This window comes from Ovis aries, chromosome 25, assembly GCF_016772045.2.
Source record: "Ovis aries strain OAR_USU_Benz2616 breed Rambouillet chromosome 25, ARS-UI_Ramb_v3.0, whole genome shotgun sequence".
Taxonomy (NCBI): domain Eukaryota; kingdom Metazoa; phylum Chordata; class Mammalia; order Artiodactyla; family Bovidae; genus Ovis; species Ovis aries.
The window spans coordinates 16,598,923-16,611,994 of NC_056078.1; the positions used below are offsets into that span (position 1 = coordinate 16,598,923).

General features: G+C 44.0%; 1 protein-coding gene across 1 annotated transcript in view; it reads right to left on the reverse strand.

Moving 5' to 3' along the window:
• TMEM26 (transmembrane protein 26) overlaps positions 1-1,310 on the reverse strand; it is a 65,905-nt gene extending 64,595 nt beyond the window's left edge. The window contains exon 1 of the mRNA XM_004021390.5: positions 1,049-1,310. Coding sequence (XP_004021439.1) covers positions 1,049-1,239 — 191 coding nt within the window. The 5' untranslated portion in view covers positions 1,240-1,310. The remainder of the gene's footprint in view (positions 1-1,048) is intronic.
• Between the last annotated feature and the right edge of the window lie 11,762 nt (positions 1,311-13,072).

A 13,072-nucleotide genomic window follows, 5' to 3' on the forward strand; every position in this document is an offset into this window, starting at 1 on the left:
TAAGAGACAACACATTCTCTCCCTTGGATTGTCGTGAAATACACAGCCTGTTATAGTTTAATATGTAAAATCGTCAAAAGGGTTTTTTTCTTTTTTTACTTAATATGCCATCATGTATATAATTCTTGAATTGGTTAATAGTATTTTCCTCTTTTTCATAGCAGTATGATTTTTTTAAATATGGACATACATGAAAACACAGACTCTTTTAAAAAATAATAATAATAATTCAGGAAGAGGACTAACTCAGATAGTTGGGGTGAAAATCTCCTGGGAGTGGAGCGATAGATAGACGGTCTTGTAAATAGCAGGAAATCTTTCTCTCAATTCTTTGATTGCCATCCAAGTCTTTGGGAAGGAAATAAAGCATCAGGCAGAACCTGTAGTGTGGCACGTTGAGTTTAAGGCTGAACCACTGCCTGCCAATCCCTTCCCCAGCATCGCAACCCCTCTTTGACAAGAGGGACTGACCACTAACCAAGGCTGTGAAGCAACCCCGGATGCTTCACAGGGCTTGATGCCAAGCCAGGGCGCCCTGGGCTGGTACAAGCGAAGCGGCTAAAACCACAGACGTGCTGCGAGTGGCTTCTGGCCCCTGGATGCTGCCCGATGCGCACAAGCTCTCACTCAAGTCTGCCCAGAGAAGAGCATTCCCATAACTGCACGCACCCAGGCTAAACTGTGCACACTCACACCTCAAATTCAGAATGCCGAGGGCCTGACACCCCTGATGCACTCTCCGCAGAGCAAGCAAGCGCTTCCCTTCTTTCTCCCGTCTTCCAAGTTGCCAACCCTGGGACTGGGTGGCACGTGGGTGCGACTCGAGCCTTCCCCGTGTTGCCCTGGGACCCTGGGGGCACTTCGGCGTGCCCAAGAGACGCCCAAGCAACCCGCGCTGCTTCGACGCTCCCAGAGAGGACAAAGGGGGTCCACATCCCAGTAAAGAATCGGCAGCCTGCAAGGAGATGGGCCCCAGGGCCGGCCAAGAGTGCCCCAGGGGAGCGTTCCAGGGACTCGGAGCGCCCTCCCTCTCCCGGGGTGCGCTCACCATTTGTAGCCTCTGCCGCGCTTGAATTTGAGGGTCAGCGCCGTTTCCAGGAAGAGCAAGAGATTAAGCAGCGCCAGCAGCCAGTACCACGGCTCCTTCTTCACCACGGTCACTCGCCAGACTCCAACCAGCGAGTGCAGCACGAAGAGGAGCCGGGTGGCCAGAGCGTTGAGCAGGACCAGTCCCTCCATGCCGCCCGGCGCGCGCGCTGCCCGCGCCCCGCAGACCCGGCCCGCAGCCGGGGGCGGAACGTGACAGCTCTGAGACCTGCGGCGGCTGCAGTCCTCTCACCCTCCCCGAACAGGAGAGAGCCGGCGCCCCTCCCCCAAACTTCCTGAGAACTCTCCAAAGAGAGGAGATGCTAGCCCCAGCTTTCCAGGCTTTCCGGGGAGTATGGGGCTGCCCTGCTCCGGCTCCCAGGCGTTGTTCTCCTGCTTTTGTCCATCTCCCCTCCCAATCCCTGGGGGTCCTCTTTCCATCCCTGCCTTGACCCCCCCACCCCTCAGGCTTCCGCGGGGTCACCGAGAACTTCCCCCATTGGAAAGAGGAGGGAGGTGCACAAAAGGGCTTGGGGCTGCACACCAGGAAAGGGGAGGGGGTGCGCACGGGGAGTGTCACTTACTTTTCCACTGAAGTACTTTCATTCACTCACATGTCGTATAGGAAACGGGTCTCCTGACGACTCTAAGATGGGATGCAGGAAAGCCAGAGAATCTGCTATCCAGGCAGGTTTAGACATACAGATCCAGCCCAATTTGAAGAATTAAAACTTCCCTGGACTAGAGGAAATGAGGCGGGCTAGGTTTTTTCCGCAGAGCTCTCAGTTACCTCACTTAGCAAGATAGGTACCTGAGGTTAGCTCTACTTTTGGGACAGGTATTATTAAAACAAAGGGATATTCTTTATTATGTCTCTCCAACCCTCACCCACTACCCTGACTATTTTTTTCCTAAAGGAAATAGAGTGGCAAAACAGGAAGGCAGGGGGACAGTGCAGAGGAGATACAAGATAAAGCCAGGCTTAGATTGGAAGGAGAAATTGATGGAGCGGAGAACTGTACCCTTGACATCAATGGCTAATGAGGTAAACTGCCTTTCCAGCATCCAAGGCAAAGAGGAAACTGGAGTCAGGGTTTCCCAAAACACCTCCATGATTTTTGTTTCCTTGTTTGGTCTCCTACCATCTGTACCACTATTTACTTAACATTTTTCCTTAAACGAACTCAAATTTTTACTGAAATAATGTTTAAAGGAAACTTTCTATCACTTATAAATGGAAAATCAGTGCAGTAGGCTACAAATGGGAGGTAATTGCAAAAATAAATAAAATGAAGCCAACTTACTGAGATCGTACTAGAGATCAACTATTACCTTCCAAGGCTCTATGCCTCAGCTTCCTTCTTTCTGGGAAAATAAAGACATGCTGCTGCTGCTGCTAAGTGCTGGGAAAGATTGAAGGCAGGAGGAGAAGGGGACGACAGAGGATGAGATGGGTGGATGGCATCACTGACTCAATGGACATGAATTTGAGTAAATTCTGGGAGTTGGCAATGGACAGGGAGGCCTGGCGTGCTGCAGTTCATGGGGTCACAAAGAGTCAGACATGACTGAGTGACTGAACTGAACTCAGTCCTGTTACTACCAAGCAGGAATACTCTCTTGCCCACATTAGTAAAATTAAAAAGTATAACTCAAAGAGAATATTTCTTGGTTAGGTTTATTCAACTGAAAGTCACCCCATACCTTTCTTAAAATTAGGTTGAAATTTCTGAAGTATGTGATTACTGTCTTCATTAGGTGAAAAAAAGATCCAACTGCTTAAAAGAAGTTCACTTATTTCTGGTGATGTGATTAGGGAGATTTCTTTTTTTCCTGTGGAAACCCAGTAGTGATATCCTGGAGCTGTTTCTCGTGTGCCCTTCAGTGTCGGCTGATGGCACTGTGACCAGCGACTGTACAGGAGTGATGCATGAGAGCACATAGAGCATGGAGGGGGAGGTAGCCCAGAGTGCACACCGGAGCCCTAGCCCGGAGTCAGCTGGCTGTCTTGGACTCCTGGCTCAGGCGCTTGCACTATAAACTCTGTACCTCCATTTCCTCACCTATAAATGAGGTACGAAGCCTCTTGACTCATGGGGCCATTGTGGGTATAAAAAGAGTTAATACAGGGGTCCCCAGACTCCAGGATCTAATGCCTGTTGATCTGAGGTTGAGCTGATGTAATAATAATAGAAATAAAGTCCACAACAAATGTTGCGCACCTGAATCATCCTGAAACCACCCTCCCTCCTACCTGGTCTGTGGAAAAATTGCCTGGTCCCTGGTGCTAAAAAGTTTGAGGACCACTGAATTAATTTATATAAAGCACCTGGCACCTCGTAAGGGCCTGGCAACCTTGGGACTTACTGCCTGGATCAGGATCGTTAGTCCAGGGGAACTGCTCTTTGAAGATCTGTGACAAGTAATAATAAACGTGGAGAGAAAAATGTGACATTCCTAAGACCTGTCAAAATCCTCTAGTCCAACACCGCCAGGAACACATCTGTTGCTGAACAAATTGGTTTTATTACTATTTAGGGAGGGAGTACACACTCCATGGAGAACTGTGGGGCATCTCACTAAGAAGTTGTTAGAGAAGTTGGAAAAGACTTACTAGAAAGGATTGGTCTTGTGTTAGGTGATTTTAAAAAGGGCTGAAAAAGGCACGGCTTTACTCTAAATTGGATGCTATCAGGAAGTTGGATTAATATTTCTAAGGTTGGATATCTTAATAAAGCTAAATCAGTGGGGAACGTTTGGTCTTTTTTTTTTTTTTGTGGTTTGAACAATGTTAATGTTTTGGCTGTGTTCAGACACGATTTCAGAGTGATCCACTTTTTGTCTCATCCATCACGCTCACAGAGACCTTGCTTGATATCCTGTGAAATGTTTATGTTCACCAGGAGGACACCAAGGCCTAACTACAGTGTCAGACTAGTTGCCTCCTTTAGGAAGTTGCTTTTCTCTTTCTCAGGCCTCCTAGGTGATGCCATCCAACCATCTCATCCTCTGTCGTCCCCTTCTCCTATTTTCAATCTTTCCCTGTATCAGGGTCTTTTCCAATGAGTCAGTTCTTTGCATCAGGTAGCCAAAGTATTGGAGTTTCAGCTTTAGCATCAGTCCTTCTAATGAATATTCAGCACTGATTTCTTTTAGGATTGACTGGATGAATCTCTTTGCAGTCCAAAAGCATCAATTCTTCAGCACTCAGCTTTCTCACATCCATACATGACTACCAAAAAGACCATAGCTTTGACTAGATGGGACCTTTGTTGGCAAAGTAATATCTCTGCTTTTTAATATGCTATCTAGGTTGGTCACAACTTTTCTTCCAAGGAGCAAGTGTCTTTTAATTTCATGGCTACAATCACCATCTGCAGTGATGTTGGAGCCCCCCAAAATAAAGTCTCTCACTGTTTCCACTGTTTCCCCATCGATTTGCCATGAAATGATGGGACTGGATGCTATGATCTTAATTTTTTGAATGTTGAGTTTTAAACCAACTTTTCATTCTCCTCTTTTCACCTTCATCAAGAGGCTCTTTAGCTCCTCTTCCCTTTCTGCCATAAGGGTGGTATCATCTGCATATCTCAGGTTATTGATATTTTTCCCAGCAATCTTTTTTTTTTTTGTCCCAGCAATCTTGATTCCAGCTTGTGCTTCATCCAGCCAAGCATTTCACATGATGTACTTTGCATATAAGTTAAATAAGCAGGGTGACAATATATAGCCTTGACATAATCCTTTCCCAATCTGGAACCGGTTTAGTTCTTATTTTTTTATCCTTTAAGAAATCATCCTTCTTGCTTCGTTCTGGGCAAGACAGTTTGAACAGGAGATGACGGAGGCATGGCAGGCATATTGACTGACACACCTAGTACCATCTAGCTCTTGGGTTGACCCATACAAACCCTACACCTGCAGTGCTAGAGTTGTCCCTGCCTGATACTATCCAAATATCATGCAATTATGGACCCACTTATGGCCTGTCAGTAGCGATGCAAACCAAAGTCACGTCTACACCCAGAGCCACCAAAGTTGCAGGCTGGTCTCAAAAGTCACAACCTCTTTTTAATATTCATTTCTCCCTTAGCTCCATTTTGATCCTATTCAGACATCACTTTAATGCACACACTCAGTAGCAGTGATGTCAAAGTAAGGAGGGTTCCCCTGAGCCTCTGAGAGCTGGTGCTTAACGTATCTCATTCAGGCCTTGGTAGAGCTGTCTTTACCCCATCTCCCAGCCCTGGTTAATGCAAAGATCCACATCCACTCCCAAGGATGCTCTGATTCTCTTTACATCCTTACTGGGAGTCTCTCTCAGCTGACCCCCATCTCTCTTTAAAGAACATTTCTCAGATTTTAGCTGGAGATCATTGATGACCCTAGGTTAGAAGTAGAGATGGTCCCCAATATAGAAAGTCTGAATATAGTTACTGAATAAATATCTTTACTGAATAAATATCTCATGCATAACTGTACTTTGCACTTGCTGATGTGACTTAAACTTCTTAGGTGTTCTCATAGAAAGAACCATGCTCACCTCTGTTCTCTTAGACTGTTTTCTGTTGCTCTGCTATCTCCATTGACCCCCTCCAACTGTATTCTATCCTGAAACTCCTCAAAATGTCCAGTCCATATTGTTTTCTAGCAGTGTTTTAATTGCATCCTTTCTGGCTTTAAAAATATTTTCTATTATTTCAGAGGTGAAGTCCTAGCTCTTACTTCACGAACTTTAACTAGGAAACTCACCAATTTATTTGCTCTTCTGAAACGTATGGATTAAATAGGAACTTTGCAGCCATTGCACATTATATATAATAGGAGAGGAAACAGAGTTTTACTAAGTTAGCAATAACCATAATAATTACTCTTCTTAAAAAAAGTAAAAGTCACTGGTAATTGTCAATCTTCAGACACTTTAAAAGCTAGCAGGAAAGAAGAATCTGAAGTGTAGGAGAAGGGTCTAGAATGAGGCTGCCTTCAAGTTGCAGTCTTCAAGCCTTGGCACCATCTCTTAAGTGATTGTTGGCAAGTTATCTATTCTCTTTGAGCCTTGTTTTTTCATCTATAAGATAAGAATAATGATGATACCTTCATCTATTAAGAGGGCTAAATTGATTGATATTTCTAACATGCTAAGAAAAATGCCCCAAATATATCAGGCACTCAGTAAATATTTCTTGAATAAATCAATTAAATATGAATGAGGGCTGAATAAACAACACCCCAAAACAGAAACATATTATTCCCCATCTGGTATCATAGCTGAGTCATCTCCTAAGGCCAGCTGGTTGTAAATGATGGGGTAAATACTAAAGTAGTCAGTGTCATCGGTATGAGCTCAATGCTTCATTCTATCACATGAAAGGAGATCAGATCCATGGAAACATGGCATGATTGATGATAAATCAGTCTAAAAATGCTGGTGGTTTTACTACCCTGAATAGTGTGAGACTCATCCTTTAGGATAGCTAAATAATTAAGATTTTGGCTTGGGAGTCATGCAGCTTGGGTTTGAGTCACCATTCCTGTCAGGGGCTGAATTATGTCCTCCCAATATCCATGTTAAAGTCCCAATCCCTAATTGTTGTTCAGTCACTCAGCCATGTCTGTCCCTTTGCAACCCCATGGACTGCAGCATGCCAGTCTTCTCTGTTCTTCACCATCTCCTGGAGTTTGCTCAAACTCATGTCCATTGACTCAGTGATGCCATGCAGCCATCTCATTTTCTGTCATCCCCTTCTTCTCCTGCCTTCAATATTTCCCAGCATCAGGGTCTTTTCTAATGAGTCAGTTCTTCGCATCAAATGGCCAAAGTATTGGAGTTTCAGCTTCAGCATCCATCCTTCCAATGAATATTCAGGATTGATTTCCTTTAGGATTGACTGGTTGGATCTCCTTGCAGTCCAAGGGACTCTCAAGAGTCTTCTCCAACACGACAGTTCAAAAGCATCAGCTCTTCGGTGCTCAGCCTTCCTTATGTTCCAACTCTCACATCCATACAATCCCTTGTACTATAACTCAGAATGTACCTGGATTTCAAGACAAGGTCTTTAAAGCGATGATTAAAATATAGCCATTCAGACGGGTTATAATCCAGTTTGACTGGTGTTCTTATAAAAAGAGGAAATTTAGGTGCACAGAGACAACTGGGATGTGTATGCACAGAGGAAAGGCCATGTGAGAATTCAGTGAGGAGGTGGCCATTTGCAAGACAAGGAGAGAGAGACCTCAGACAGAAACAGACCTGCCAACACTTTGATCTTGAGCCCTCTGTGAACTAGGACTGTGAGAAAGTAAGTATCTGTTCTTGAAGCCACTCATTCTATGGTATTTGACTATGGCAGCCCTAGCAAACTAAATGCTTCAAGAATATGATCTGGGTAAATTTGGGTGTTTCTTTATCTCTCTAAGCCTCAGTTTTCTCATTTGCAAAATGAGAATATTAAGTAGCACTTAAACCATAGATTTTAAGGATAAAGTGAGATTACTGCTTAACAGAGATCTGCCTTACCTTATAAAATGTTACTCACTCAGTTGGGTCTGTCTGTTTGCGACGCCATGGATAGAAGCCCGCCAGTCTCCTCTACCCATGAAATTCTCCAGGCAGGGATACTGTAGTGAGGAATCCCTTCTTGAGGGAATTTTCCAGACCCAGAGATCAAACCCAGGTCTCCTGCATTGCAGGCAGATTATGTACCCTGTAAGTCACCAGGGGATATTAGCTATTATTATTATCACTATTATTATAATATCAATGATTATTATCGGTGTTATTAATGTCCCCAGAGAGACAGTTATCAGGCCCCCTTCCTATCTGATTGAAAAATGAGCAACATTGTTACACATCCAAAATGTTATATCTCTTTGTAAATAACAAGCCTGTTTTACAGGTGAGGAAACAACTTCCTTTTAAGGATTTTTGAGGTCTAATAAAAAGGCTTGAATCTTTAAGAAAATCACATATGACTATTGAACACAAAACCATTAGTTTGAGAAAGGAGAGTTCATTCCAAATGTGAATTTAAATTATGATTGGTTCATGTAGGTTTTTTAATGTTTTTATTTTTGCCTGCACTGGGTCTTGTTGCTTCGCACAGGCCTTTCTCTAGCTGCAGCAAGTGGGGGCTTCTCTATAGTTGTGGAGCGTGGGCTCTAGAGTGCCCGGGCTTCATGTGGTTGTGTCACGTGGGCTTTGTTGCCCTGAGGCAGGTAGAATCTTCCTGGACCAGGGATCAAATCCATGTCCCCTGCACTGGCAGGCAGATTCTTTACCACTAGACCACCACGGAAGTACCATGTAGTTTGTAGTTACTTGATTGGTTGATTGGACCTGTTGATCATTTTGGATTTGTTCAGATAAGCCTTGGATTATAGCTGTAGCCATGAAGATAACATATATCATTTAATCATGAGAATTCTTAACCACAAGAGCACTGAAATGAACATATACTTGAAAGCATTCTAAAACATTGCTTCTTATAAATGCTTCTTTTGAATGTGATTTAGAAGAAGTGGTTGAGGGTTAGGGAGAGATTGATTGAGTACAGTTACAATGCCTTAGTTCTGGCCCCCACTTCAGGGTCTTCCTTTGTAAAATGGGGCTGAGAACGCCAGGCTTGTATACACCATGATCCTTAAAAGAGTCACATGACGTAATGAAGATGAAGTCGCTCCATTAAAGGACTCTGAAGTCAAGGTTAACTTTACAGTTATCAGTCAAGTTGGTGTACATTCCCTTGATATGATGTGATAAGAAGAGCACTTCTCTGTGGTCTTCCTCCCCCAAACCTATACCTGCCATCTATCCATGAGAAAAATATCAGACAAACTTAAATCGATGGACATTCTGCAGGATCCCCTCCCAGTACTTCTCAAAACCATCACAGTCATGAAAAACCAGCAAAGACAAAGGAACTCTCACAGCCCAGAGGAAATTAGGAGACATGGTGACTCAATGTGGTATCCTGGACAGGATCCTAGAACAGAAAAAGGAGATTAGTGGAAAACTAGTGAAGTCCTAATGAGGGCTAAAGTTTGGTTCATAGTAATGTAAGATATTAACAAAATGGAAGCTGGATGAGAGGTATACAGGAGCTCTGAACTATTTTTGGAAACTTTATGTAAAGCTATAATTATTATAAAATTTAAAAGTATTTTTAAAACAGGAAATTGATACACTAATATAAGATTTATTTATTTCATTTTATTTGAAAGCAGCTTATAAATTCAAAAACTCACTTTAGAAATTTCAGGTAAAGGAATTATTGTGTAATAATTTGAAAATACTTTTAGGATAGCAGAGTTAACTATTTTTCTCTATTACTCATGCATAGAGCCTCTGGTTTGTTATCATTGTCATCAAAAAAAATCATCTCGTTACTGAAGAGTCCACTGAGTTTACTAAGTCTTGTCTCCTCATTTTGCAAACGAGGCCCAGAATGGGCAGGTGACTTATTTAAAGTTTATAATAGTATTGATAATGGGAAGCAAAAGATACGTTTATTGCCTAAAAATATGAATAAATATGTAAAGAAATACATACACACATATGTCATATACTGCATTATCTAGAAAGTATTTCTTTTTGATAGAAATGAGATGTGAAAGCACAGGATGGTCTCTATAGTGAGTCTGTTTTTTGTTGTTTTTTTTTTTTTTTTTTTGAGTGTTATTTTTTTGTTTTGTCTAGACTTAAGGAAACACATCCGGCTGAGTTTAGGAAGTAAATTGATAACAAAAAACAATAAATAAAACTGTGTCACTCTTATGTGAAAGGCCTGCACCGGACTGATGATTTAAAAGTGAGCAGTATCAGGTGTCTGACCTTGAGGCCCTCCCAACCTGGTCCAGACAGCAAACACCTAAGCAGTTTATACTAGCATGTCGGAAGCAAAGGGTTAGATGGCTATGCCAAGAAAGCTCTGAGGAGTCACCTGACCCAACGAGGGGCCCAGCCTGATGGAGCCCTCTTAGAATGAATGACCCCCTGAAATGCTTTAAAAGAGGAGTGAGGAGTTGGCCAAATGGAGAGGAAGGAGGAAGGGACTCCAGGCAGGAAAAGGGACTCCGTGTCCTCTGAGGTTGCAGAGAAGGAAGGAAGCATGTGGATTTAGATAAGGCAGAGGATGAAAGGAGACAGGAAGATGACAGAGATCAGGCCTGAGGACTTCAGCCTTCACAGTGAAGTAGTGTATGAGCCCAAGCGCTGACAGTGAGGGGTGGGTGCTGGCTGGAGGTCTGGATGAACATGGTAAAGCCTTGGGCCCATATCTGAGGGCAAAGAGAGTAGGCTGTAAGCAGAGGCAAGCAAAGGGTGCATGACAAATTCTGAGCGAGTATTAGCACCAGTGTAGAGGAACATGAAGTTTCCTCTGCAGTCTCCAATGGTCCAGCTATAGAGAGAGCATAGAGCAAGTGGGATGTAGCATTCATCTTGGGCTCAGTTTTCCCAGACAGGGTGAACAGAGTGTAGGAGCCCAAGAGAACCAAGGATGGTGACTATATGCTGTTCAGACCTCAGTTGTAAATGTCATGGCGGGGCAGAAAAGGAAAGTGGGGATGTAAGCTGACTGGAAGAAAACAAAGACAGTGTGAAAGCTGATGTTCCTGTAAGGATAAAGGAAAGTCAAAGTCTCTCTCTCTCTTTTTTTTTTTTTTTAATTAATTTTGATTGGCATATAGTTGCTTTACAATGTTGTGTTAATTTCTACTATACAGCAAAATGAATTAGCTATAAACTCAGTCGCTCAGCTGTGTCCAACTCTTTGCAATTCCATGAACATAGCCTGCCAGGCTTCTCTGACTGTGGAATTCTCCAGGTAAGAATACTGGAGGGGGTAGCCATTCCCTTCTCCAGGGGATCTTCCCAACCCAAGGATCAAACTCTTGTCTTGAGTGGAGGCGGTCTGTTCAGCCCAGTGACCCAGCTGCTGTCCCCCCTTGTGTCTCATTGAGTGACTGCTGACAACACTGCAGCTCCTGGGAAAGCCAAGATGCCTTCCTGGGGAAGATGAGTGAACCTCCATAGCTGATGGCAGGCCCCGCCCCCTCTCAAAGACTGGAGTCTCTGCTTCAGTTTCCCCATCTGGACAGCAGAGGGCTCTGCCTGTCCCCGATTAATATAATTACAGAACCCCAGCTGGGATCCCCTATTCAGTGCTGAGCGCCCCCCACACACATACACAGCAGCTGCTCCTCCAACCACACCTCTCCTCCTGCTCCCCCATCCACAGCCCTTGAACCTGGCCAGCTTCCCCCTAACCAGGTCACCAGATGGGCTCCTGAGACCCTCCCCCTGGCAAAAGGCTGCCTGCATGCAGCTCGTTCCACTGGGGGTGGAGACCAAGAGTGTGTGCACTTGACCTTGGGCTAGCAAATAGAGGCCTGGAGTGGGGGGGTCAATGCGCCTCAGATTCCTTCCCAACAACACTGAATTTTTATAATATCTAAAAATTGAGGGGGCTTCCCTGGTGGCTCAGCTGGTAAAGAATCCTCCTGCAATGCAGGAAATGTGGGTTTGATCCCTGGGTCAGGAGGATCCCCCGGAGAAGGAAATGGCAACCCATTCCAGTACTCTTGCTTGGAGAATCCCTTGGACAGAGGCGCCTGGCGGCTTACAGTCCGTGGAGTTGCAGAGTCAGACACAGCTGAGCTATTGATACACACACACTGCATTGCAGGCAGATTTTTTACTGTCTGAGACACCAGGGAAGCCCCCTGGTATGTATGTATGTGTATGTATGTATGTATGTATATATATATATATATATATATATATATATATATATCCCTTCTTTTTTGGATTTCCTTCTCATTTAGGTCACCACAGAGTACAGAGTAGATTTCCTTGTGCTATATAATGGTGGTGGTGGTTTAGTCGCTAAGTCAAGTCTGACTATTGTGACCTCATGGACTGTAGCCTGCCAAGCTCCTCTGTCCATGGGATTTCCCAGGCAAGAATACTGGAGAGGGTTGCCATTTCCTTCTCCAGGGGATCTTCCCAACCCAAGCATTGAACCCACATCTCTTACCTTGCAGGTGGACTCCTGCACTGCAGGCGGATCTTTACCAACTGAGCTATAAGGGAAGCCCGTGCTGTAGAGTAGGTTCTCATTAGTTTCCTGTTTTGTACGTAGTATTGATAGTGTATATATGTCCATCCTAATCTCCCAGTTCATCCCACCCCTTCCCCTGCTTGGTATCCATATATTTATTCTCATATCTGTCTCTATTTCTGTTTGCAAATAAGATCACCTGAACCATTTTTCTAGATTTCACATGTATGCATTAATATATGATATTTGTTTTTCTCTTTTTGACTTATTTCACTCTGTTTGATACCCTCTAGGTCCAACCATGTCTCTTAAAACTAAATATGTTAGAAAAGGAAACTAATCCATGTGTCTAGCTTCTGAGTAAATAAAAGGAAGTATATGGGGTTTAAGAGAAGCAGAAGATGTTAAACCCAGGTGCCATTGCCTTCAACACTTATAAGGAGGGCAAAGCTCTCTAGGGTGTCAGGAGAATGTATCTGGGGTGTTGAGATTGTTGGGGATACAGAATTGAAGAACAGTAAGGTGCCACTAGCGGTGAAGAACCCACATATCAATGCAGGAAAAGAAAGAGATGTGGGTTTGATCTCTGGGTCTGGAAGATCCCCTGGAGGAGGGTGTGGTAACCCACTCCAGTATTCTTGCCTGGAGATCCCATGAACAGAGGAGCCTAGTGGGCCACAGTCCATGGGGTCACACAGAGTCAGACACGACTAAAGGGACTTAGAACACACAAGGGATAAAAACACAGCAAAGAAAGGAGAGGGAGTGCTAGGAGATGGAGTGGACCAAGGATTAGAGCAAACGGGAGGAATGATCAGAAGAGATGCTCCTAATGTAACTGGGAAAGAAACAGCTCATGGTGAAGGGCTTAGGTACCAAGTGACCACAACTATGTAATGACAGGCAAGTACATTCATCTAAGCCGC